General features: G+C 31.6%; 1 protein-coding gene across 4 annotated transcripts in view; it reads left to right on the top strand.

Moving 5' to 3' along the window:
* Positions 1-25,905, top strand: part of LOC126823897 (RNA-binding protein Musashi homolog 2) — a 108,147-nt gene that overhangs the window by 64,301 nt on the left and 17,941 nt on the right. For all 4 annotated transcript variants that reach the window (XM_050552962.2, XM_050552963.2, XM_050552964.2 and 1 more), the window contains 2 exons: positions 24,392-24,474; positions 25,097-25,181. In XM_050552962.2, coding sequence (XP_050408919.1) covers positions 24,392-24,474; positions 25,097-25,181 — 168 coding nt within the window. The remainder of the gene's footprint in view (positions 1-24,391; positions 24,475-25,096; positions 25,182-25,905) is intronic.

Genomic DNA, 25,905 nt, shown 5'->3' on the forward strand with positions numbered 1-25,905 from the left:
AGATCCATATTCTAATGTTGGCGAGGACTTAAATGAAATTGAAGCTTAGACTAATAATTGGCGACTTTGAGATGTCCATAGACAAAGTAAAAACGACTCATGTCAGAAATAGAGAAAATTATACACTAGACATATTATAGCAGTATAATCATCATTTGAGACTATTATAACAAATCTTTGCAAATCATCATGTACATGGCACTTCATTCATATTCAATCAAAACTTTAACAATTTCAAAAACATAATTTAATTTGGAGTCTTTGATTTTCAGTTTTATATATTAAGCAAACAGGATTATTACAGTAGTATTTTCTAACTTAAGATTTTCCCTCACATCATTTGTAAATAAAATATGGTAATCTGGAAAAAATCTTTAAATATAACTTTAAAAAAAAACTTTTCATTCGAGAAACCTATAAAATATCTAAATTTATTCTAGACGGTAGTGATGTTTGCGAGGATTGCCAGAAAAAATAGACATATCACTTGTTCAAATGGCTTTATTTCACTGTATATAAGCAACAGAACAGGTCGTAAATTTACACAAGTGAGAGAAAATCTGTTGATTAGATTTCTTACCTGTAAATGTAATCCCAGGTAAAATGGAAATAGTCGAAATGAGAAAAAAAGTTGAGGGGAAAAAAATCTCTTAAATCAATGCCAAAAAAACATCCAGCGTAGCAAAAATACTCAGTACTTACTTTTGTATATTATAACTGATAGTCCAACATACCGGTATTTTGTATATTATGAATGATATATTATTTTGAAACATGTAAAATAAGAGCTTGTTTAATTAAAGGTTATATGATTAAAGTAAATTCTTGGATGGAAAACTAATATTTCAAAATAAACACACAAATGACACATTTTCTTTTTGAACTTTGATATAAAAATAGTAAAACATAAACATAAAATCACATCTTTTTTTTTTAGTATTAGGCCATTCGGTACTTCTTTATATTCCAAAGTCTTCCCCATCCTTATTTTTTGTGGACTTTTTGCTAGCCCAAAGAGTTATGGTTAATTAAAACTGAATTACCAGATATAGGACCCACGTTTAATTTTAAGAATATAGACGAAGTTTTGTATTGGAAAAATGGACAATAAAATGTTCTTGGTTGATTTATTGAGATGTAGAACATCGTCCTAATTAGTTTTGAAAATAAAGAATTCATTCCCCCCCCCCCACCTGCTAAGTATATATAGTCAATTGTTCATGATGTATGAGCTGGTTGAAGGTTCCCTAATTATTTTGTTTGTTTTGTCAGCAGTCAGGAAGACTCTTCTTGAAAGTTCCAACATTGAAGGTGAATTTTTACATGTACAAATAGAAATTATCGTTGATCCGAATGATACCCCAGCATTAAACCAAGGAAGTGTCTACAGTTTAAAATTATAAAATTTTGCATTGAAAAGAGTTTCTGCACAAAGAATACTATTTTCATGTATACTGTTAAATATCAGAAAGTGTGGCTTAATTAACAGCTATGATTTAATTATTAATTAGGATAGGTATGTGCAGAATGGTTTTTATTATCATCATATTAAATCAAGGTGTTGGGCGTTGTCTGTTACAGTACATTTTTAAATCTTGTCAGGAGCTAAGAACTAAACATATTTTCAAGTAATTTCTCAAAACCATTTCTTGAATCACAATATTCTCCAATATATTATAAGTCCATGAGATATATAATCCTAACTCATACATGCATATTGTTTGCACCAAAGTACATAGTTGTTTTGTGGATAGAAATGACTTACTAAGTTCATGTCCAAAGTAATAATTATGTGAAATGCCATTAATCGGCAGCTTCTTATCACAGCAGCTTATCTGTACCTCCTCTAGATAATAGAAGGTAATGAGTACATTAACATCACTAACAATCAAATTGATTGGTCAGCATAACATCTCATTAAGATTTCATTGGTGGATAGTGTCCCTGCAGTTCTCTCATGTTTAAATAAAATTGATTGGATGTTAATCTGGTGGTTGGGATTGTGTTTCATTGACTATTTATCCGCAAAATCTCTTCTGTCCTTATTTTTGAATATCTGAAAATCATTTGTGATATTGCCCATAGATAGTTGTGTGATTTTCTCAATTATTCTGTTTATGTAAATAAAGGTCTGCTTTTGCCATTAAATATTTTATCTGAAAACCCTCGACGTAAGATGTTAAATTTAATTTTCTTCAGATTCCTAATTATAATGTCTGACGTGCTCTCAAAAAACACCTTCCAAATTATAAAGCTACTATGTATTTGTGAGATCAGGGACAATTTTAAGACCAAAACATAAGACATACAAGACATAATGAAATAGCCACAATAATTTTGAAGATTCTGTAGCTATAAATTGTATAGTTCCAGTCCAAAATAATTTGATTGATATTTCTATGATCATTTGTAAGCAATGGTTGTCTTTCATCAACATTGTGCTGCTATCTTACTATACTCCCAATATACTCTCTTGGGCAGTTATTTGAAATACTGAAATAGATTGGAAGTCGAGACCATCCGTGACATGCATGACAAAAACTCTGTCAATTACACGTTAATATTTGATCTGTCTGCCGATTTGATTATAAAATATTGACCATTCCTTCTCGCTTTCTGCAGATATCAATTTTCATCGTTGCTGCAAGTCGTCAGGATGAAATAATCACAGAAATCTCCGGAAAATGATGACAGACTATATTTTTAGATATTGAAACATTCTTTTCTTTTGATCGACTGTGATGATTGCATCTAGTTATCAAAATGGCTTACTTTCCCATTTCCTGATCTTAAAGTTGTGTTTAATTACATAATGTGTGTCTGCCCATGAATTGGATACAAGTGCATGCACACGTTGGTTAGTCTTGTCTATGATTGTCTGTCATTATAAAAATATGGAGAAAATGATGCCAATTTGGGTAAATGATACCATTAGAGGATGAAATAAGAATCTTCTTGATAATATTATTTGTTAAAATGATGGAAAAATATCCAAGTCATTTTCTGTAAAGATCTAAATGATTCTTGAAAGATATGTTTTGCTTGATCTGCTTTTACACCCTTATTAACTAAAGTCTAGGTCACTAGGACTCACAGTAATCAATCACGCCATATTGAATCAAAAACTCTTTCTTAAATTCTCGTACATCATAGTCTCACAAATAATATACAATATCTCCCTAGAAACTTCTTATGTACTTTATAATTGTGCCAGTCTCAAAGTGATATAAGGGTCACCAAATTTAATAAATAGTTTATATTTTGTACTAGTTTGCCTCAATACTGGGGAGAGATCTCTATACTGAGTTAATTACCATTTATCAATATATAGTTATCAATATATATTTATCAATAGCGATTGGGAGCAAGGAACCTAATTATAGTCTTGTTATAAGTCTATTGATCCTATCTTTATTATATACTTACTAGGAGACTTTAAGATGGTCGTCTATCGTGAGCTTCCCACATTACCTTCATGTATATACGCTTACACAAATATAATTACGACAGTTCATCATGAACTATACTTATAAGTCATCCCTTGTTTGTCTAACATTCTCCAAATTAAGTTACTTTCATGATAGTTCTAAGTATGAAACACTTATATCATAAAATTAGGATTAGTTTAAAATTGTGTTAATCAATGAATTTTCTGTTTCGATAATAAGTTTTTTTAGTTCTAACAGTTTATGAGCACGTTATGATTTGAGTGGTAACTAACAATAAATAAAAACATAGTTTTAAGATAATACCATACTGAATTGTACGAAAAGTCTTTCATTGAAAACATCAATTTATTGAATAGTATTTGAAAAATGTACCGGTTATAAAAATTTGCAGATAGTGACGTTAGTTAAATTAAGAATAGGTTAATTGGCTATACATGTAAAAATTATGTGCCATAGTTAACAAACACGCAGTGAAACATTAAAAATTATTCATCCTCGTTAAAATGTACAAAAGATTCGTGCTAGTCTGGGATTGTGTATGGAAACCACATGAAAGTGGCAAATTGTCTACAATGTCCAACTTAAATGCTATATGATCCAATCAATGTCTGATAATTCCAAATCACCAAACGAACATCTCGCTGTTGAAATAACGTGACTATTGATGCGCTGATATACCTTCTGTCACAATGATAATAACTGCTTTTGTCTTTAGAGATAAATTTGTTGTGGGTCAATAAAATATAAATAGGCTAATTAAGTTTGTTGGAATGATTTATCTTATTCTCCCCGCCAGTCATTGTTACCGCATAGACAAAATATTACATATAAGCTTTCATCAGATATAACTTGATTTAATCAAACCATTTTATTTCATATTTTGTGTGAACATTGTTCTAACTGTTTATTTATTATTTATGAAACAGTATATAAATAGAATCTATAAATAATAATGATATGACAGTTCAAGGAAACTGAATATAAATCTATATCGCCACATGCATGGTACAGAGTTTAATCGAATACATTTAAGCACTTGAAAATGCCAATACTCGATAATTACGGATATTGATAGTCATAATTACTGAAATATAATGGATGAGATTTTGTCGATATTACAATGCATTATGTTTTGTTTTTTTAGTAAAAGATGAGGAATATTCCCATGAATAAATTACATTGCCAAGAAGTAATCATTTGATATACATGTAATATGCGTTTCCTATCGTTTCCTGTTGATTGTGATATTTCATTGATGTTGTTTCCGAATATCAGTATAAAAGATAATATAGAATATATCGGTTTACTGTTATCAGAAAAATATGTGTAGATCTTGCCAAGATAGCCTTTGGTAAAATCATCCCTCTGTTACAAAGGCAAATAGCTAACATGTATAATGTACGAACATGCTAATATCATTAAATATGCTTTCATAATGTACGTATCTTAAGAAAAACTATGAAAATTGAAATGTTACTTCCGTAAAAAAGGGATTTAACCACAGAAAGAATGTCTTTATTCCCTCTGGCAAGAAATATATATAATTGTATTCATATTTGTTGAAAAAAACAGTCTTCCACTGTTTTCACTTCATGTGTAAATGTCAGAATTTCAGATTATGTGGGCTTCGCATATTTTTTATTGAACAATAACATTACTGGTGTTTACTTTAAGCTCAATATATTACCCATTTGTCTACAATATAATCCATTCAAGTTTTGTATATTTTCTCATCTTATGTGAATCATGCATAAGATCCGATTCTAACATCATCATGTATAATGTTAACCTATTCAGTATGACATTAACAGGAACCTTTAATCTTGTGTCCTATAGAAGTAGATGTTTCAAAAATATAAATTTCAGATGATGACATTTACACCTTATATTCATTCTATTGAAATATTTCTTGGGTAAGCACTTAAAGATACATTATGGGAGATTTTTATAGAGAGTTGGCCAATCTTGCTATAACAGTTCAACAGTAGATGATGAAAGAAGAATATATTGAAAAATTCAGTCAAATTACTTTATTCTGAACATAGTTATCATCGTTGTAATATTTGCCTAGAAATGGTAGCGAATTGTGTCTTCACCGTCGCTGATCGTTTGATTGACAGGCGTTAACTCCACCTACATATCTCGATTATCAAGTAAAGTTTTCAATGGCATACGGAAACACTTTACAGCGGCCTTGCTAAGTACACTCTATCATTTAGCCTCGATCTAACAGACGTATTTTCATCAGGTTACCCCTTATCTGATTTAATCAATTAGTGAAATCCTATTTAAATCCGAGCTGTAGCCGAGCCATCCGTGGGTCTAAAGAGTTGATTTTGGTCTTGTTGTTTAAATAAAGATCTAATTTATAATTTCTATAACATCTGAAGCCTAAATTAAGACTTGCAATAATCAGATTTAGCTCTTGCATAATGCATGTTTAAGCATATCATTTCAGGGTCAAACATAGCTTTAAATTGTTTTAAATCAAAGATACCCATAATTTTTGCCTTGTATGATTATATTAGCCTAGTTTGTGGTTTCTCAAGAATCCAATATCAGAAGAGTAGTCATAAGGTTTTATAGAATTCAAACTTTAACATTTCCAACACCAGTCTTGAACTTTGCCTTTTTACACAGTACAATGTGCCGCCCTTATATGGTACTTGCATAAGAAGTCCTTCCAGTTGTTCTTTCATCTTGACAGGACATAGCCGCCATCTTAATTACCACTCTTTCTTCTTGTTGATTAATGTGTTTTGTAGTTTTGTCATTTTTACGTTCTATTGATTGAATCTTGGTCAGCTCTAACTGTCTGAACATTCGATAAAGTAATATCGCTTCACAACACATCTAATGATACAAACCATTATTTCTTCGGTAATGCGATAAAGTAAAGAATGTCCAATTGAATGATGAGAATTATTTTTTGCCATTATCACACCTGGGAATGAGTTTCAGGCTTTTGCATGGTTTAATATTTGTCTTGAGTCCCACGTTATCACGTCCATGCTAAAGTTAACATCACGCTACGATGCGGGTGAAATATTAATAGACTAGTGTGTCCAGTGGTGGAATAATTAGTCAGTTAACATCAGATAAAATATATAACCTTAGATTAATTAGCCAAGATAAATTACATTAGATCGGGAAGAAGATTTGACTGCCAGTCACATGGTGTGATCGCTTGTACAGATATGCGATAATACCAACATCTTCTTATATATGCCAACGATAAGATCATCCGTTGATACAGAATTTCTTTATTACCGACCATGCATTATTTATTAGCTTTAGTAACTGAAGAAAGTTATATCTTGGAATCCTGGAGAATAAGTTGTATACACGGAACAAGTTGTGACTTAAAAAGAATTATTGGGATTGATAGGGTAGATTGGCGATCAAAAATATGATTACATCCGATTTATAAAAAGATACTTAGAACACAAAGGTATGCGTCCTTTTCCAAAATCAATACATAAATGTACTTGATATCTAAAATTCTGATATATTTCATTGAAGTGTAGAATGCAGTAGATGACAAAGAAGATCTTGTTGGACTTATTAAAACTTTAAAAAATCTGTCTCCCAGAGTCTTAAAGTACATTCCCCCTGGATACGATATTTCCAACCAACCCAACAGTCTTGTACCTCACAAGTACAAAAAAGTTAAATTATATTTGAAACACTTTACTGTGATTTCTATTGATACAGTTGTGGCATGAGAACAGGCAAGATTCTGTAAAGAAGAAATATTTTGTTATTCTTCACCTTTTATTTAAATATGTTCTTAAAAGAAATCCATGGAAATATCTTTTTCTGAAGAAAAAAGGTTAAAAAAGTTCAAAGATAGCAGAGAAATTTTCCACAAGTTTGACTTCATAAGATGTTGACATCAATTCTTGATTTCAAGAAATCGTGCTACAGGATTCATTTTATAAATACATCTGTTCCTTTTAAATGCGTTTATTCAGGCCTGTCTTGAGCTGAAACTAATTTTGTTTCATGATATATCTGTTTTCTTTCAAACAGATCTTAAAATTCGCTTTTGTTTCTCTGTTACTGTCAATATATTGAATTGCTTTAGAACAAAATTGTTGCAAGACATGAGGAAAAAATATAGGATTTTTAGCTATAAAAACTTCTGATGTATTTTATTACAGTCTTTACTGGCAGTTGAATCTTCTTTATAGAGGACTCTGCCCTTGTTTGAATTTAATCTTATAGCATAAGTAAATTCAACTGCAAATAGATACACGTGCAAATTGCACAGCCGTCATTTCTCATTTCCTGATATTGTGATATATATTTTTTATGTATATAAGATGGAGAAATCTCGTAAATAGGTTTATATATTACAGAAAAGATGTTTCAGAATTGTTTTGTTCATCTCAAATATGGAAAGTATTAAGAAGATTACTGATTTTGATAAGAAACATTCACTACTGTTAGTAATAGACATTCTGATAGATGTTTTGGTTTTATTTGAAGATTAAGCTTACTCCATTATTTCTTGGGTACATGCAGTTACAAAAAGATTTATCAGGTTTTACCAAAGCCCACGCGAAATAACTAAATAAAGTGATACAATCTCAGAGCAAATCTTTTAGCAAAATGTCAGTGAGTATAAAAATCGATGAAAAACAGAAAATGAAAGTGATTTCCTGTAATTTGTGAAACAGTAAATATATTATATATTGACCTTGTGTCATGTCTGGCTTATAAAAGAGACTAAAAGGTCAGTCAATCAACTCCAATTATTATTGCTTGATGTACAACTGACTTGGGGCAGACACATTTATCCATCATAACTCAAATATATTTAACACAAGCATTGATGCACAGTAACTGATGTATGACCTTTCACTTGTTAATTGGATGAACAGAGCTCTATCTATACAAAGTAACTCATCCAAATTCAAAACCAACAAGTAATTGTTTTGTGTTAGGTTTCAAATAAAAGTCAATAAATTCTACAAGATTCACAACTTGAAAAAATTGAGTGTACAACAATAGGAAACAACATGATAAATTGATTCTCAGTGTCTAGTATATATCTGGCCCAATGTTCAGTGAGAATCTCAGATCATTGTATATAGGTCAGGCCATACATCATTATCTTATCTCACCTCTGCCAGACTTTAAAATACCTAAGACATCAACAAGCACCTTACATGCTGAGTTAAGAATTACATATAACTTATGTCGGAATAGAACTTTTAGTGTATGTATCTAACTTGAGTCATGTCTTGTTCCCAGTCAGTTTCTTATCTGGTAGAATGAAACCAGGTCTAGAGTTCTGGGTGGAAGATATTTACTTAAGACCTGTGATCCAAATCTAAATATTTATGGAAATGATAGAAGCGTATTTTGATTTAACTCATTTTATAAACCTACTAGAACTCTAAACAAAGTAAAACTGTTGAAATTGTTCAAAGATTTGGTGTTATTTTTAGATGTAAATATACGAATAGAGTTAAGATTTCTGATAGTGGATACCTTTGGCAACTTCTGAGTTACATGTATGTGCATCTCTAACTATTCATCATCTATCACAATCATATTGTTGTGCATTTTCGGTATTGGATTTATTTTTTTTTGCTTTCCATGGTCAGTTTTCACTAATTCTGATGTTCAAAACCACATCAGCTATTTTAAATTGGCAAATGGGGCTCATTTTTGAGGGAATCAAGGTGTGTCCACATTTCAAGCAGTTGTCATATTCAGATGGATTAGATATTGGCTTAGTTTAAGATACATGCACAATTGTACACCTGTGATGTAACTTATTAAGATAAGAAAAACAGCTTAATCTTATGAGTAGTCAAAGGTATGATTGCTTCCAGGGTCGGATTACTGTTCTACAAACATTGCTTCTCTGTTTATCTATGTAACATGCCCATGTTCCTGTAGTCCATTCATCTAACTTCTGGCTATTATTATCATATAAATACGCTACTACTGGCATCTATTATAAAGAGGTAGTTGCCTATTGGCGGGGGGCCATGTGGTTTTATAAACCTCCCAAGTTAAAACTGTGATGAGTGCGTCTGCCTTTTCTTCAACCCAATTCAGTTATCTGGTTTGTTTTAATCAAGGAAGGTCACTTTCAGTGACTTCAAATGTCATAAATGGAAGATTCATCTGCATTTTAAACCAGCTGTTCGTTGGGGACCACATGGCGCTGACTAACTTCAGTCATTGGTTCCTAAAAAAAACAACAAACTTTTGAGGCTTATTTATTGATTTTGCACCATCTGTGTTTCGAAGATTCTTTGAGCTGCAAGTATTGACAAAACGTAGATATTTGCATTGAATGGTGAATAAATTCTCAAACAGTTTCAAACACAGGGTGTGTTGGGCATATTGAATATCAGCAACAGTTGTAATAACTGTTTTCTTCTTCCTGCCCAGGCCAGATCAGTAATTTAATGATACTTCTAATAATAACATTAGGCATCAGTGCTTATTTTAATTAGTGATATCCCCCCTGGATCCTTATACACTTGGCACTGATCAGCTGTAGTTTGACTAAAAAAAAAAGTTAAATGATGAAACAGTAGAAGGATTAGGATAGTAATTATTAACTAATAAATAAACAATAGTCAAACAGAAAATACATGGGCATAAATCTCAAACATAGATTAAACTGATGTTCAGAGTATACAAGATTTAAGTTTGTCTGTTGAAAAGTACTGGGATCTGAATTACAAAGCTAAAGCTCTGTACTCTGCAAAATAAAATAGTAGAAAAGAGTTTGTATAGTTCATTATTACTATATTGCAGAGAAGTGGTAACTTATATTTTGTGCTGGTATTGTATTTTGAAGCAATCTGTGAAAATAAAATGTATTTGATTGTATTGATCTGAGGCTTATTACATGTAATATTCCTGCAATTTAAAACAGGAATTAGGCCACTCAAGTAATTATCTTTTGCTAATCATGTTCTGTGAACTTCAGAATAACCTTCTCATTAAACGTCATTATGAACAAATAACTTTATGCTAGTAATTACTGCTCATTCATGAAAGCAGAACATCTGTGATTTAGAAATAAGAATAGTTACTTGGAAGTTTCTGTCCATGCTCGTCAGTAACAAGATATATAATAGTAACAAGATATATAATAGAAATTTTGTTGATTTTAGTTTGGGGCTCTGGCTTCCAGCACATATTGCCATCAAAGAGTTTAATGATAATTATCAGGTCCATTAGAGTACATTCAAGCAATATTTTTTCATGCACATCCACCATTCTTAGACAGGAGACAAACTGATTTCTTTCCGGTACAAAGATTAATCCAGAATGTTATAAAGACAAATATTTTAATTCATTTGGTAGCCTTAATTGCAAAGGGTCCTATCCTATCCTATCATTGTTCATGGGGGGGTTGAGTGGCTGAATGGTTAGCACATGCGTGCTGTACCATAAAGTCTGTCATTGAGTCAACTGGCGTCGTTTCAAATCCCCGGTTGTACGTGGCAAGGAGTAGGGTCATCTGTCCAACCTCTTGGGTTTTCTCCGGGTCCTCCAGTTTCCTCCCACTGCTAAAGACCCCTACTCTCTCTCTATCATTGTTCATGTCACAATGTCTAGCTTCTTTCTGGAATTATTTTTTATCAAGTCTTGACAGCTGTATCCCTGTTTTCATCGTTAATAGTAAACAAACATTTGGAAAACAAATTGTAATTTTGTGACACTAGTGCCCATGTAACATACTGTGTTAAGTTTATGAAATGTTCATGTTGAGGCTTGTCTTAACGATTATTTGATTAGCTTCTACAAATTGTCATATCTGAGAGGCCATCTGTTTATGCAGTTAAAAAAGTCCTAGTAAAAACCTTATTGCTATTACCAGATGTAGAAATAGTTATCATAATTTGGAAGATGTCTTATTTTCTTGGCGGACATTTTCTTTAACTGCTGTTTTGGTACATCAATGACGCAACTGAAAAAAAGATGGTTACGTCTGCATGCTTTCTCCCCATTTTGATTGTTTAGCTTAAGGGTTATAAAATTATATTCTCTTGTGTCAATATTTGCGTATTTCGTGTTAATTTTATGACCAAATCCTGGAGACTATCCAAAGTTTGTAAAAAAACATGGCAAGTATTGTTAATTTTTGTTCTGTGTTGGTTATCCACCTTGTTTAAATGCATTGATTATTGTAGATTAACTGAAATAAAACGTAAACAGACAACAAGTCCTTAACTCACAACTAAATCCAGCTTTTTCCTGTGTATTTTTTTACATTAGTTTAAAAAAGAAAAGAAAAGGGCGTTGGGAGATGAACATTTAATTCATTTGCTTTTGTTTTGTAAAAGACTTTTTAAATTCAGTTCTTTGTATTTTTTCTTTCTCAAAATTATGAGATGATGTCTAATCCAGTTCTAGCGTTTTCAAAGGAAATTTCGATATAAAAAATCTTAACAGTTTGGCTCAGTATCTACATAAGGTTTACTAGAAAAAAATTGAAATGTTATGAAGTGAAAAATGTATGAATGGGAATTTCATTGTCACGCCATGTATAGCTAATGTCAATCACAATTATTTACATTCAGATTACATATTGGAGAAAAAAAAATCATCCTGATTTTTGATTTAAAATGAGAACAAAATGTTAATTTCACTTATTTTGTTATGCGTAAAATACAATATTACTTTATAACTGTCGAGAAATAAGTAAATAATTTACATGTTTAACAGCAAGACAAAACGGTTGCTGTTGTAATACTTCATTTACTCAAAGTTTATTTTTGAAACTTGAAACCTGATTATGTGGGAAGTTCTAATAGTAATAACATGCCTGGTTGATCTAATCTATAGGCTGTTAGAAAGATCACCAGGTGTTCTAACTGTGTATGATATGAGATAATGAACAATAAGTGATAATAGCTAGAATGGGATGAAGGGGTGTTTTTTGTCATGCCTTATTGGAAAACCAGAGGTTTAAAACCAGCCATACATACCACAGTTAATCGAGGGTGAAACAAAACATGCTGACTATACACAGAAAACTATTTCCAATTTCTAATTTACACACAATAACAAAATATTTCCTCACTTGAGCTTAAATTAACTCACGATTTAGTAGATTTGTTGAATGTTTGGATGGTATAAATAGGTTAAGGTCAGTTGATAATTTATTCTTAATAATGAAAAATGTTATGGTGCGGCTTTCACTTAATATGATGAAGAACTGATACTTTCATTTGTCATAAACTACTGTAATTAAAACTACACCAGTAATAAATATAGGTATTTTTTTTTCCAATGACTTAGTGCCACATTTTATACTGTCTTGATAAAAGAGCAACATTTCTATGATCATTGTATGATAATTTATTGTTGATGGAATGTGATTTTTTTGATTGGAAAAGCTTTATATGATGACATTTTCATTTTGGCATAACATGAAAAGTCATTCTGTTTTTTTCCAGAAAGACATATTTTCAGATATTGTTCTTTACATAATTTTGTTTTAATTCATGTTAAAAAAACCCATCTGACTTCATCAAATCCCATTCTACAAGTTTTAAAAGCCAGGAGGATTTAGTTAAGACTATAAGATGTCTGTTTTCTACATGCTGACAATAGCAGGTATAAATATATATGTGTAGTTATAGGTTTATATGTTAATGAGAAATAAACCAAAGAACAGACATTCCTGTGTCAATTCAGTACGTTCTTTTCTTCTCATTTGGCCCAAAGAGGTGTCAGAATATCCCAGCATACATAGCTCTGCCAGCAGGATGTCGCAACAAGGCCAATATGGCTACCAGTCTTGATGCCAGATTTCCTCAAAAGTTACAATTTTTCTACGTTAATTGGTAACTTAAGATCCTCAAATTATTTGGTAATGTGACTGCCTGACTCCAGGTGATAACCCTTGCTGATTTCTAACCAATTATATTGTACAATGGTTCGGAGTAAAAGATGATATATAACCAGTAAAACAATATTTACATCTGTCTTGTTTCCATACCACTGGAACATTTTAAAATGTTAATTTTGTTCTCAGTTTTAAAAACCGAAACTACAGTGATTTGGGCCCTAGTAATTGTTTTTGTGTATTTAGTTCTTTGTCTGTACCATTAAGTGTCAGTTTTGTTCAGAGTTATAAAAATGGACAGTGTTATAAATAACTGTTTTTGTGTATGCCGGTATATTTATTGGTTCCTACCATTATGTTACCTATGTTTAAGAGCAAGAATATAAACTATTTGATGTCTACCACAATATTCTATAAAACAGGTGAATGTTGTTAAGATAAAATAAACACCCATCCTGATTTCCATCTCCTTTCATTACCTGTCAGATTTAAAATTAACTGGTTAAAAACTTGGCTTAAAGACAAATTACCTACTGAGACCAAGTAATGATGTCATTGATTTAATTTATGTTATTACGTAAAGAATAATGTTGTTAAAACCAATAATAGGTTTTTAGCTATACATAATTCAATCATGCACAGTATTAACAGAAAAATGGTATGCAATTATAAATGTGCAAACGTAGCTTTTGTTCAGTAGTAAAACATACACAAGTTTGATTCCATTGTACCGTATTACTGTGAAGCTAGTTTCATCAATGCTAGGGAGCCACGGTGAGTAAGGCCATGGTGCACTAAACAGGAGGTTAGGGGTTTGATCCTGGTGTTGGTCGAGAAAGGTCCCCGGAATTTTCCAGCATGGTTTTCCCCTTGTCATTGGTATCAATGGTGCAGGATAATGTCTAGGGGTTTGGCGTGCTCATAAGAGAACCCTTGACAGTTGGAATTTGATATAAGAGTAGATGTTTGGTGTATGCCTGTCTTTATTAGCCCAGTCGGTGCAGAAAAGTAGGATGTTAAACCCATTTCATTTCATCCATGCGAGAAATGGTGTAAGGTAAAGGTGCAGATGTTTTCACTAGGTTATATTTTAAGTAAACAAACATGGCCAGTCATGTCTTAGTACAATATAATGTAAAATATATAAGATATTGAAGTGTTCGTATGATGGTTGTTTTATTACCAGCTTATGTTTATATCATACAGGTGAAGATATTCTGGAAAATGTCAGATTTCAGCCTGACTGTTGGTTTTGTTACTAGAACGCTCCAGGCTTCCACATCCCAAACCATCTGTGATCTCAATAGAGTTGAAAGGTCAACATTTTGATATTTAGAACAATGTTAAGAACCAACGCCTAGACCTGCATTTATAAGTCGCAATAGTAGGTTAAAATACTAGTATTACATCTCTACCTCGTGGGAAAAAATTCAATATTTCTTTGTGAGGGCTTCGGCAGCTGATTGCATCTTTGATATTCAACCGTTTTTCGGGGGGGGGGGGGAGGTATGGATTTGCCGATGCCAATGATCTTGCAGTGTAGCATACATAATAAGCCATCAAACTGACCTAAATCACATTATGATTAAAACGTGGAACTTTAATCCTTCATTGAAAATGTAAGCGATACCTGATACATCTGATGTCTGTTGTGAATGGATGAGGCTTGTTCCAGTTCTTGTTATAAAGTTGATCAGTGATTAATTCATTCCTTTGACAATTCCAAACACTCCCTTTGTAGATAACTGAATAATCACATACAGAGACAATAAGACCCGTTTTCCATTATTGCACTCTTAAATAACTTGAGATATTTACGTTCTAAAGAGATGGTTTTCATTATTTATTTATTTGATGTATAGATTTAGATTGTGAACTAAACTTGAAGTGCAGGCTACTGTCTTTTTTGAAAGTATTAAAGACTTTATTTATCCCTCCAGATAAAGCAAAGCATAAAATTACACATGGATTCCTGTATATGTACATTGATGATAATTGCAGATTTGTACACATGGTGAATCTATTATAATAATTTAGGAGTGTCATTGTCCTATTCTAATTTGTAAACTGACTAGAATATTAAAACATTGTTTGTAAAATACATGTTCCAATCCAATTTTACAATCGAATCCCCGGTTGTACGTGACAAGGAATAGGGTCGCCTGTCCAACCTCGTGGGTTTTCTCTGGGTCCTCCGGTTTCCTCCCACTGCTAAAGACCCCTACGCGCAAGCGAATTATGTAAATTAAATTAAACCATATGTTAGTCCTGAAATGACCTAGTTTGTGTCGAGAGGACGTTAAACACCATTTCTCTCTCTATCTAATTTTCAAAACATTAATCTACTGAGTACTATTTTAAGGAATTCTTTTGAAAATCCACTTTGTCCTGGTTATTCTGTTCCTAGGAAAACAAAATTTATTAAGTTAATCTACCCAATTTATTACTTGAATAAAGAGCTGTGAAATTTTCTTCATTGTGATCGTATTACTATGTATCTGGTTCAAAAGAAGCCATAAACAAGAGCATAACCTGGGGAATAACTTGATCCCATAACAAACCCATTCTCAAATTTATCATGATGCGTTGGTTATTAAGAATAAAAGTCAAGACATTCTTTTCAAGTATTTTTTTATTCTGATAATAATCTGAACTGGGATGTACTTCCTGTAGTTTCACAGATCACTATTACCAAGGTGATGGAAATTAAGCGTTAAGAAACAAGGCATCCATGTTGGTAATATTTTTAACAGGATGCAAGTCATCATTGAGAAGCTAAGTTCAGTCCAGGTCAATGTTAAACATGTTTCAGATTTCTTAACTTCTCACAAGTTCTTTCACATTTTACAAAAGTTGATTTATAAAAGTTCATGGAATCAGTTTAGTCATGTTATTGAAAACAGATGATTTAAAAAAATTGAAATTATTCCAAAATCCCCCAGTATTATTAATTCAGTTCAAAAGGTTAAAATCCTTTAAACATAGAATAAAAAAAATAAATCTTGTAAATTAATAGAAATTTTTCCATTGGAAAAATATATTATGTGTAATTTTTCTATGAAAAATAATGAATGGCAGATTTCCACCTCTTGGTTTGACAAGATGAGAAGATTAACATGGTTGTTAGCTTATAAAAAATCATCAAATCCAAGCAGAGAAGTGAAATCCACTGTTTGACATGATCAATTTGTTTTTAAGTGAAAAGTACTGTAACATGATAAGACATGATCTCTCACTAATCTTACATCTCCTGCTTGTCTGAAATATCCTCCAACCTTTTAAAACTTCTGACTATTATCTCCTTCAATCATCACATGTGTCAAAATTTCACCACCTTCTCTGATGATACATAACCCATTGGAAAATAATCACACAGCTAAACATATAGAATTCACCCAATTTTCACTCACATCAGAGCTGTCTTTAAAGGTTCAAAACAACAGTTGACTGTCTGATCTTGATTAGAATATGTCTGAGTGTAATGCGGGATCATTACCACAATTATTGGTTCTTTCATACAAGTGTAATTAAAGTATATCCCCATCAATGAGTCTCGTGTAGGGCTATCTTGATGACAATTTCAAGAATTTTGGTTGGTTTTTCACAATCAACTAATGTCCCTGCTGTCATGTCTTTATTTGGAGTAGTGTCTCTATTCTTAATATGGTGGTGATTAGGGATCTTTGATGTTCCAGAGTTTGAATTCTATATTTTAGATTAGAAGATGCTGTTATCTTGTTTAACTGTGTTCTATAACAGACATTATAGAAATGAAAATTTTACGATCATGACAGGCAATAGCTAAAATTTGGGCCTTCTGAGTCGAGGTTGGAAATTATTTAACCAAATTTTGTGGCAATGATTTTAGCAAATGATGTTAGTTAGTTTAGTTAACACTATTTATAAGCATGATAGAATAAATACAAAGGTGTATTTAGATCTGAAAAGGAGTCTCTTCGTCTAATACAACGGCCATAAAAATTCAACGATCTTGGAACTACGTCAATCTTTTCCCCAGAATAATTCCAACACTTACTTTGTCTTTTTTCTTCTCGTGGATTCAATTTAATTTATTTCTAAACCAAACACCTCTTCCTGACATCTGTGTTTGAACAAACCCGAGATCTGTCCACCAATTTCCGACTTTTATTTGCTAATCTCGCAGATAAAAGGGTAGATGAAATTTAATAAATTTGGATTTTGCCAATTTTTTTTTACCGTCTTCTAAACAAGGACGCAAATTGTCTGACAAAATCCTGGTTACATGTAGAAATAAGTTGTCTATCTCTAATTGCACAGCCACAGCACTAAGACAAAAACACTCTTTATGTTGAATGTCAATTTCTCTGTTCAACTGAAGACAAGATCAGATGAAACTTGATTTCAGATTACTTATTTTCTGTGAAGTTTACATAACTGTGGTGTCTCTGTTTATATCAGAAATTGGCAGAAATATTTATTTATTCCAAATTGATAGTAGGTGGGCTTTCAATTTCTTTAAGATAATCACTGAAAGTAAACTATTAATATTTGTTTTATTAAAGATAATTTTTTGGCTAACTCAGTTTTATAATTTGAATGCTTAATCATGATAAGAAGTGAAATGGGGGTTTAATGTCTTAGCTTTTTGCACCAACCAGTCTATTAAAGATAATTTTTTTTTACTAACTTGGTTTTATAATTTGAATGCTTAATCATGGGGGTTTAATTTCCTACCTTTCTGCTTTACTAAAAATTTGACTGGATTATAATGGATTATCAAATTTTATTCAATCCATGGTAATAAAGTACAATGTTTGTCTAAAATATAAAAATCAAAGAGACAGTTCTACTTTCATAAGTTCTTTGTGATACAATAGAAAGCAAAATGTTTTATGAATGTTTCCAATTACTGTTGGTTGCTCTCTGCATTCTTCTGCTACTGTTAAATATATAAGTCAAGAAAAGCCTGTGCTGTCCATATGTGACTACATATCACTTGACCAGTCAAAATATCTCTTCAATTGACCATTGGTCATCATCATACTTCATCAATCATCTGACAGTTTACTTAGGAAGCCAAGGTTAAATACTAATAGAGGGTGAAAACCTAAAGATTTAATCAAATATTTATCCTGTAAAAGCACTTGATTTGCAAGCCTCTAGAGGGGTGCCGAAAATGTCTTCTTTAGGTATACATATTGAATTTCTTTAGAATACTTATTAGTCACTGTTGTAAGGTTATTGTCAGTAAGAAAATACTAATATCACTATTGATTAATTGTGCCAATTGGGAGTTATTGCCCTTGTTAAAATGGTTTGATTGATCGAAGTACATGTTGGGTACATTTGGGGACTGGTAGTGTACTAGATGTTAGTTATGTTTAGACAGGAAATCAATAAAGAAGAAAGGTGACCTTGTTTATATTAAAGTCAATGAAATGAAAATCCAATAAACCTCCAAACATATCTCGTATTTTATTTCTGTATCGATGCAAATAAATATGAACTTTCAAAACAAAGTAGACTTTTTAAATGTATTTTCGCCTTATATATACATCAGATGGGCTTTTCCTTTTTTTTTATCTTTCTCCTTTGATATTTGTAAACATATTTTGCTTTTCATGATTCAGTAAATGTTACTAATACTTGAATATGTCCATGTAATTTTAGTATCGAAAATGCAATTTCTGCATATAACTGTATACAGAAGATATAGATATTGTATACTTCCTGCTGGCACAGTCTGTATTAATATCTACATTTTCTGGATGAAATTAATTTTGATTTGTACCTATCTATATATTTAAAAATAGAACACATGGGGTTTTAAATCGTGATTTCATAAAACAGCAACAGTATGATGATCATGTAAATATTGGAATACGTTTTGGTTTTCCTCTTGCCCCAACCATGCTATACACGACCAAATGTGTGTACCGGTAGTAAAATTTATAAAATCTGAAATCTAACATATTTTCACCTCTGTGAACGCCATTTAAATATGTGTTTTTGGACATAAGTGAAGATGCTATGGAAGCTGAATATAAGCTATTTAGAAATACTATTGTATTAATCCATGATTATTTATATAGCACTACAATTCTACTTCTACTTTGTAAATCAAGTTAGTTCTGAGTTCGCCCTGTTTGTCTCCATACTTCACCTAAAATCAAACAAAGATTAAATGAGTTTGGTAAATCTTGTGGAGAAACCGATAAGAAATCTTGGTATATCTTAGAAAATCTGTAGACACTAAAATCAATCATTGTCTCAAATTACGAGAGTGGTGGATCGAAGGAGACGAACCTTAAATTGTTAGAAATGAGAAAACTTCCCCATCTTGAGATGGGAGTCTTGTCCGAGAATCTATTAATGATCTAGGCTATAATTGAACTGGACGTGTCCAATCTGCATGGTTTAATTGAATATTGCCTTAAACTGAGAAGCGATATAAACTTACATTAGCCCGAGGAGAAGACTATCTTTTACCAGTAGTAGACAGACAGACACGATTCGCATCCTTTTATAGAAGGTTAGAGCCATCTTGTTGAGTTCTAAATTGGTTGTAAGTAAATGAAACCACTCAACAGTAATCCCCATTAAACAAGGACTGAAATAAATTGTAAGTAGTTCTAAGCAATAGGATTAAACTACTGACCATTCTCTACCAGTGATAGATGAGACATGAGAACCAAGACAGATCGCGAATACGATTTTCTTCACAATAGAATTCTATACAGATTCCTACTCAAAACAGAAATAGAATTTTTAAAAATATGCCTATAAAATAGGTTCTATTACTAAATGACTTTCAAAGGGTAACTCCCACTTGAAAAATAAAGAGAATCTATAGTATGTACTTTCAAATAGTCACAATAAGATAGGTTCAATTACTAAATAACTTTCGAAGAATAATATGCACTTTTCATTTAATGTTTTTAATGTGATTTTGGGGTTAGGGGAGGGGAGGGGATTGTAATATTAATTTTTTATTATATAAAATGTGTATTGTAGCTTGATGTACACATTCAGTGATTAAATATGGTTGGGTTATATAAAATAGGTTACTATTGAACGTGTTATTAGGTTTGATGCGAGTAGAATGTTTAAATGTAAATGACAATTATCGTGAGCTGTTAATGAGTGAGGAGATAACATTGTATCGAATAATCTTACAGTCTCTACGATCTCGTTATACATACTAAATCACTGCTTGACGATATTATGAATATTGGTGGAATTCAAACAAAATTCTTGCCTGACTAATGGCGTGATACCTGTTTTCTACGAGTTATTTATTGATTGGACAGACAAGAGAAATTGCCGATATTGGATTTCTTGATGGCAGTAATTATTGGGACTATTCTCACGTCTTTTGGTTTAGAGAAGAACAGATAAGATGTGATTTTTTTGTTGAATAAAAAAGAATAGTTGGAAAAAAAATGCCATTTTATGCGTTTCTAGTTGTCCATGGCTTATAGTTGAAGAGCATGTATTCTATATGGTAATAAAGTAATATGCATATTAAGTTGTTTGGTGTGAAAAAATAAGGTGCACATTTGAAATGTCTTTGTGACAGAAGAAATGACGTCTGTTTACAATTTTTGCTTAGATGAACAGTTGGCTATTATATTGGTATTGCTCTGATCAATTGAAATTCCTTCATTGTACAATGCAGGATCGAAAAAAACCCAAAGGAACCAATCTTTTTCATGCAAAAATTCTTTTTATCGGATTTCAAGCCCCCAAAATAAAGATATATAATGGTTAAGCTGTTAATCATTAACCATTAATATTGATTAGACCATATGCATGTTGATATTACTAAAGATACTCAGGTGTGGTATAGTAATGAAATTAAACTTTCTCTGTTAGTATTCTGAAGTAGCTTTGAGACAAGAGTAAACTGTTTAATAACAATTCCTTTTGTTTTCTCTATCTAGATATCTTGTACAGTACTAATGACAATACCTCCAGTAGATTGTTTATTTTGTGATATTATTTGCGATGGAAATAAGACTTGTTTGTTTCTTTTATGTAGATTAAATCTGTGTCTGATAACTATATTACTCTAACATAGACTCGGGTACCATATTCTGTTTTTATTCTTGGTTTATTATATTGTATTTAAGATGCCAATTGAGAATGAATATGATAATGGTATAAAATATTGCATGAAATTATACACAAGTTAATGTTCCCTTACTCGAGTTGTTCTTCTTCAAATAGATTATGATGCATACAATCAGATATGTATGTACATGTAGCATGACAAAAGAAAGTCAGTAATATCTTCATTATTGAAGAATGATAGCTTTTCTTCCGACCTTATTTTGATGAACATTAGATACCATAATTGACTGTCAATGATGCATACAGTCAGATATAGATGTATATATGTATATATACAAAAAAATATACATAAAATATTGTTTTTGTTCTGAGAAGAGAAAGTATGTGTAATAAGAAAAGGGAGTGATTTCTTTTGATGTCAATATGTAAACATTGTTAGCAAGCACTAAGGAAAACCATATCTATTATATTAGACAATATATCTGGATGAACTTAATAGGATTTAATTGAATAGTACTTTCTTAATTTGTCCTTCAAATAACTATTCTTGAAAATAATGGATTTTATATGCTAGACTATTATTTATATAATAAATCAATTCAAGATTAACAAAAGATAAATTTAGAAACCTTTCATCTATTCTTAAAACAATGATAACCAATATTTATCTTCATCAACATATTAACATCAGTATTATTTTTATCGTATTTTAGTGTTGGTCTCACTGGATTTCTGTAAAAGCCTATTTGTTGGGTGTTAAATCCCTATATTTTAGTATCGTATTTCAATTGATAGGAATGTTTATATAGAGTACATATCATTCTATTTCTGATCTTTTGTTGTATTAGATGTTAAAGTGACGAATGGCTGATTACCGTATTGATTTTGTTTTCCATGAATATGAAAAAAAATAATACAAATTTGTTTTCTTTTTCTTTAATTAGAATCTGATGTCTTTCTATCTAAATATGTCATTAATACAGATAAAGTGTATCTGTCTCTCGATTCATTTTATACTATACATTTTTTTTGTTTGTAAAATGTCTCTTTATCCCAGATATAATTGAAAGGTTATAGAGTCCAATATTTAATATAATCGCAAACTTCAGTAACCTGTGAATTAATTAAGTGAAATATTGACAAGCTTACAAGCAGTGATTCGTTTTGATTTAATTCTAAATATAGAATAATGACTTCACAACTAGGCTGGGAATATTCTACAGTAACAGCATGTTACATGGTTCTTTCATCTCATCCCCCATAATCAACAAACCAATTTAAAGTTTTTCAAATTTTAATGAAATTGGGATATTTTTGATGATACATACATTATTTTGTAGTTTTAATTAGCACTTTATTACAATGTTTATAATGAATAAACATAAGATATTGATAAAATGTTACTTATATATATATATAATTTAATCACAGTTACAGGACAGGTGTGTTTACAAAATGGAATGAATTTGATAGAAAATTTATTTTAATAAAAATATATTTTAGGCCTATAGATTTGTTTTTCATTAAATCCAGATTATCTATCAATGTAAGTTGTTTGGAGCCCATATCTAGTTTAATTATATCTCAAATTACTTTCTTTATTAAATTGTTAACATTTCATGCGAGATAAAATTGAATTATTTCTGAATCTAGTTGTTTGTAGTTATAAATGGTAGGAAACAGTTATTTCTGGGATAATTTTGATATTAAATTATATTGTGCTGATCTGGCATATTTGCTGTGATATTTTAGAATCATCATATCAGTTTAAAAAGTGTTGTTTGTTGAAACAGTTGCATGATTGACTGGGAGGTAACTCCGATTAAATGACACTGTTTACATCACCAGTTATTAAAAGCCACACCTACAGAGTATAGATTTCGATAGGTTGTAGTTTCATAGTATGATATAAGAAATACCCGCCCTCTTAAGGTCAGATCAGGAGAGGAAATGGCTGGGTTCACTCTGACATTATTAGATAAATGACACTATGGGTGGGATTTAATTCCCACATATTGAGGCGAAACTCAATATATATATAAACAGTATGTAATACATACTATTACATTTGCACACCAATATTACCTTAAAGGGACAATATAAAAATGAAACCATTAATTATAAATTAAAAACAAAGAAACATCATCGATGCTGACGATGCATCCAAGGATTGACTCCACTTCCTTATAACTTTCATTTAATAATTATGAGTGTCGAGAAAATAAACCCAGCTTTAACCCCAATTATTGAGAGCATGAAAAATTGTCTGCATTTACTCGATATAGTAATTAGATGAGTAGAATCCCTGTAATGAATATATTTTTCATGACCTCTTGTTTGTTTTAATTTCTATGTGGATGGCAAGGACCAGCTTATTCCAATAGATCTCTTTATTGTGAGGGGTTATAAATAATTTGCTAATGTCCTCACTCACATCGAGTTGATAAAAATTCCTGTATCAAATTAACTAATGTAAAACCAGGTTACCTCCCTTGATAAACATAACTCCATTGTCCGAACGTGACCAGCTTGTATTGTGTATTCAGTCGTATTTATAAGCATTGTCTGAATATATTAACTGTCGCATATCATTACAAAAGTCTGCTCTGGACCTCGAAAAGCGCTAATTTATTGATAGATACAAATCTGCGTTGGTTGATGTTAAAATATTCTGTGAACGATAGAAAACCACACCCCAAAATATGCATTTGTAAACATTATACTGAATTATCTGCCATGGCCTCCCTTTGTAAACACTGTTTCTATTGTCCACAATTTGATGACACTATGGCCCCTCTGTGTACACGTAAGCCTACCATCCATGGTAGATGATTGAAGTTCCCACCTTTTACCTCGTGGCTGTACCACCCTGTACAATTTTAACTTTTATAAACAAAAAAAAAGATTATCATATCTAGTCCTGAATAAGCTTCTCTCCCAATGAGCTAAATCTAATTTAATCCAAATAGAAAATGTCCTTCCTCAATTAATGCATTGAAAGGAAAAAGGGTTTATGTTATTTTCAATTAATTGTTATCCAATTTTTATCTTATAGGCTTTGGCTTTGTAACTTTTGAAACTGAAGATGCAGTAGAAAAAGTCTGTGAAATACATTTCCATGAAATTATGGGCAAAATGGTAAGTAGTAGGCTACTGTTCAACTTTAGATTAAGTCTAATTTATACTTGCACAATATTATTGCCCTTTTTTTAATGCTCACATTAAAATGTCATCTCTGTCTGTCGTCCAGAATTGCTTGTGGTTGTTCTAGAGGCAAAAGCCATCATCTGATTTATAAAATGTGTTTATGTTCATGAAATTAAAAAGTCTTTGGATTCTCAACAATTTCCAATAATGACCTTTTTGGTTATTGCTCTTTAGAAGCAAAAGTTATCATCCAGTTGATTTGAAAATTTATAGTCAGTGTTTGTGTTCATGAGATGAAAAAAGCCTAATGATTTTCAACGATTTCCAATAACTCTGATAGTAGTCTAAAGTTATCGTCTAATTACTGGTCCAGCAATGTCAATGAATTTGTCCAAGCACTGTCATGCTCTGTTAACATGTCCTTAAACAATTGGTCTTGATTTAACACCTATTTAGTTAGACATCAGTGTCAAAAGATGATATCCTTACGAAAAAAAAGTTAAACGCATTTGTAGCCTAAATGAGTTTTAAAATGCAAGAGATCAGTAAAGGGAGGTAACTCCTGTGTGAAATAATGTATAATTGTATGTTTCCTATCCTTTGTGTCTTGCAGGTAGAATGTAAAAAAGCTCAGCCTAAAGAAGTTATGCTACCAACACAATTAGCACGGGGTAGAGGCTTAGCACGAGGTGCTTATGGTTAGTATTTAAAACATAGTGTGCACTTGGACAACCCTTTCTTACATCATCTCGTAACCTTTGGCCTCTTGTTTTCCATGGCAACCAGTTATACATGCATGCTAAGTAGTGATTTTATATATTTCTGTATTCTATAGTCCATAGTTTAAACTTCAAAACTAAATATAACTAGTAATATTATCGTCAATATATGATGTGATAGCCTCCCTCCACCAGACACCTCAACCTCACTTAGTTGTAAGCTGACTGGACGAGCGAGTTTACCACAGTAGTTAAAGATTTAGAGCGCAAGTAACATTAGCTAGAAAGGCCCAGGTTTTGACGGTTTGCATGAACTAGTTTCGTTGTTTTATGGGGTGATGGCTACGGCTATTTTTAGGAACTGATATCAGGAATATACTGGATACCTGGATCATGAGGCCGAGGCTGGGATTGTCCAATCACAGAAGCTGTTTTTGATTGGATACAATTACACAAAAATTTGTAGAGAAGCCTTACTTCATGTAACTGAGACAGAATACATTATCTGTGAATAAAAATCCGCCAGTGGCAGGCCTTGTGACAGATAAAACTATCCAATCGCAGACAGGTTTTGTGTTTTCCCGCTTTTAATGACACTATATTATACACGCAGCCATTTGAATTAGATGTATATACATATATATCCACAGAAAAGTCAATTTATTTTGTCTTGTTAAATCTCGGCAGACCAAATTAGATACCA

This window comes from Patella vulgata, chromosome 6 (genome assembly GCF_932274485.2).
Source record: "Patella vulgata chromosome 6, xgPatVulg1.2, whole genome shotgun sequence".
NCBI lineage: Eukaryota > Metazoa > Mollusca > Gastropoda > Patellidae > Patella > Patella vulgata.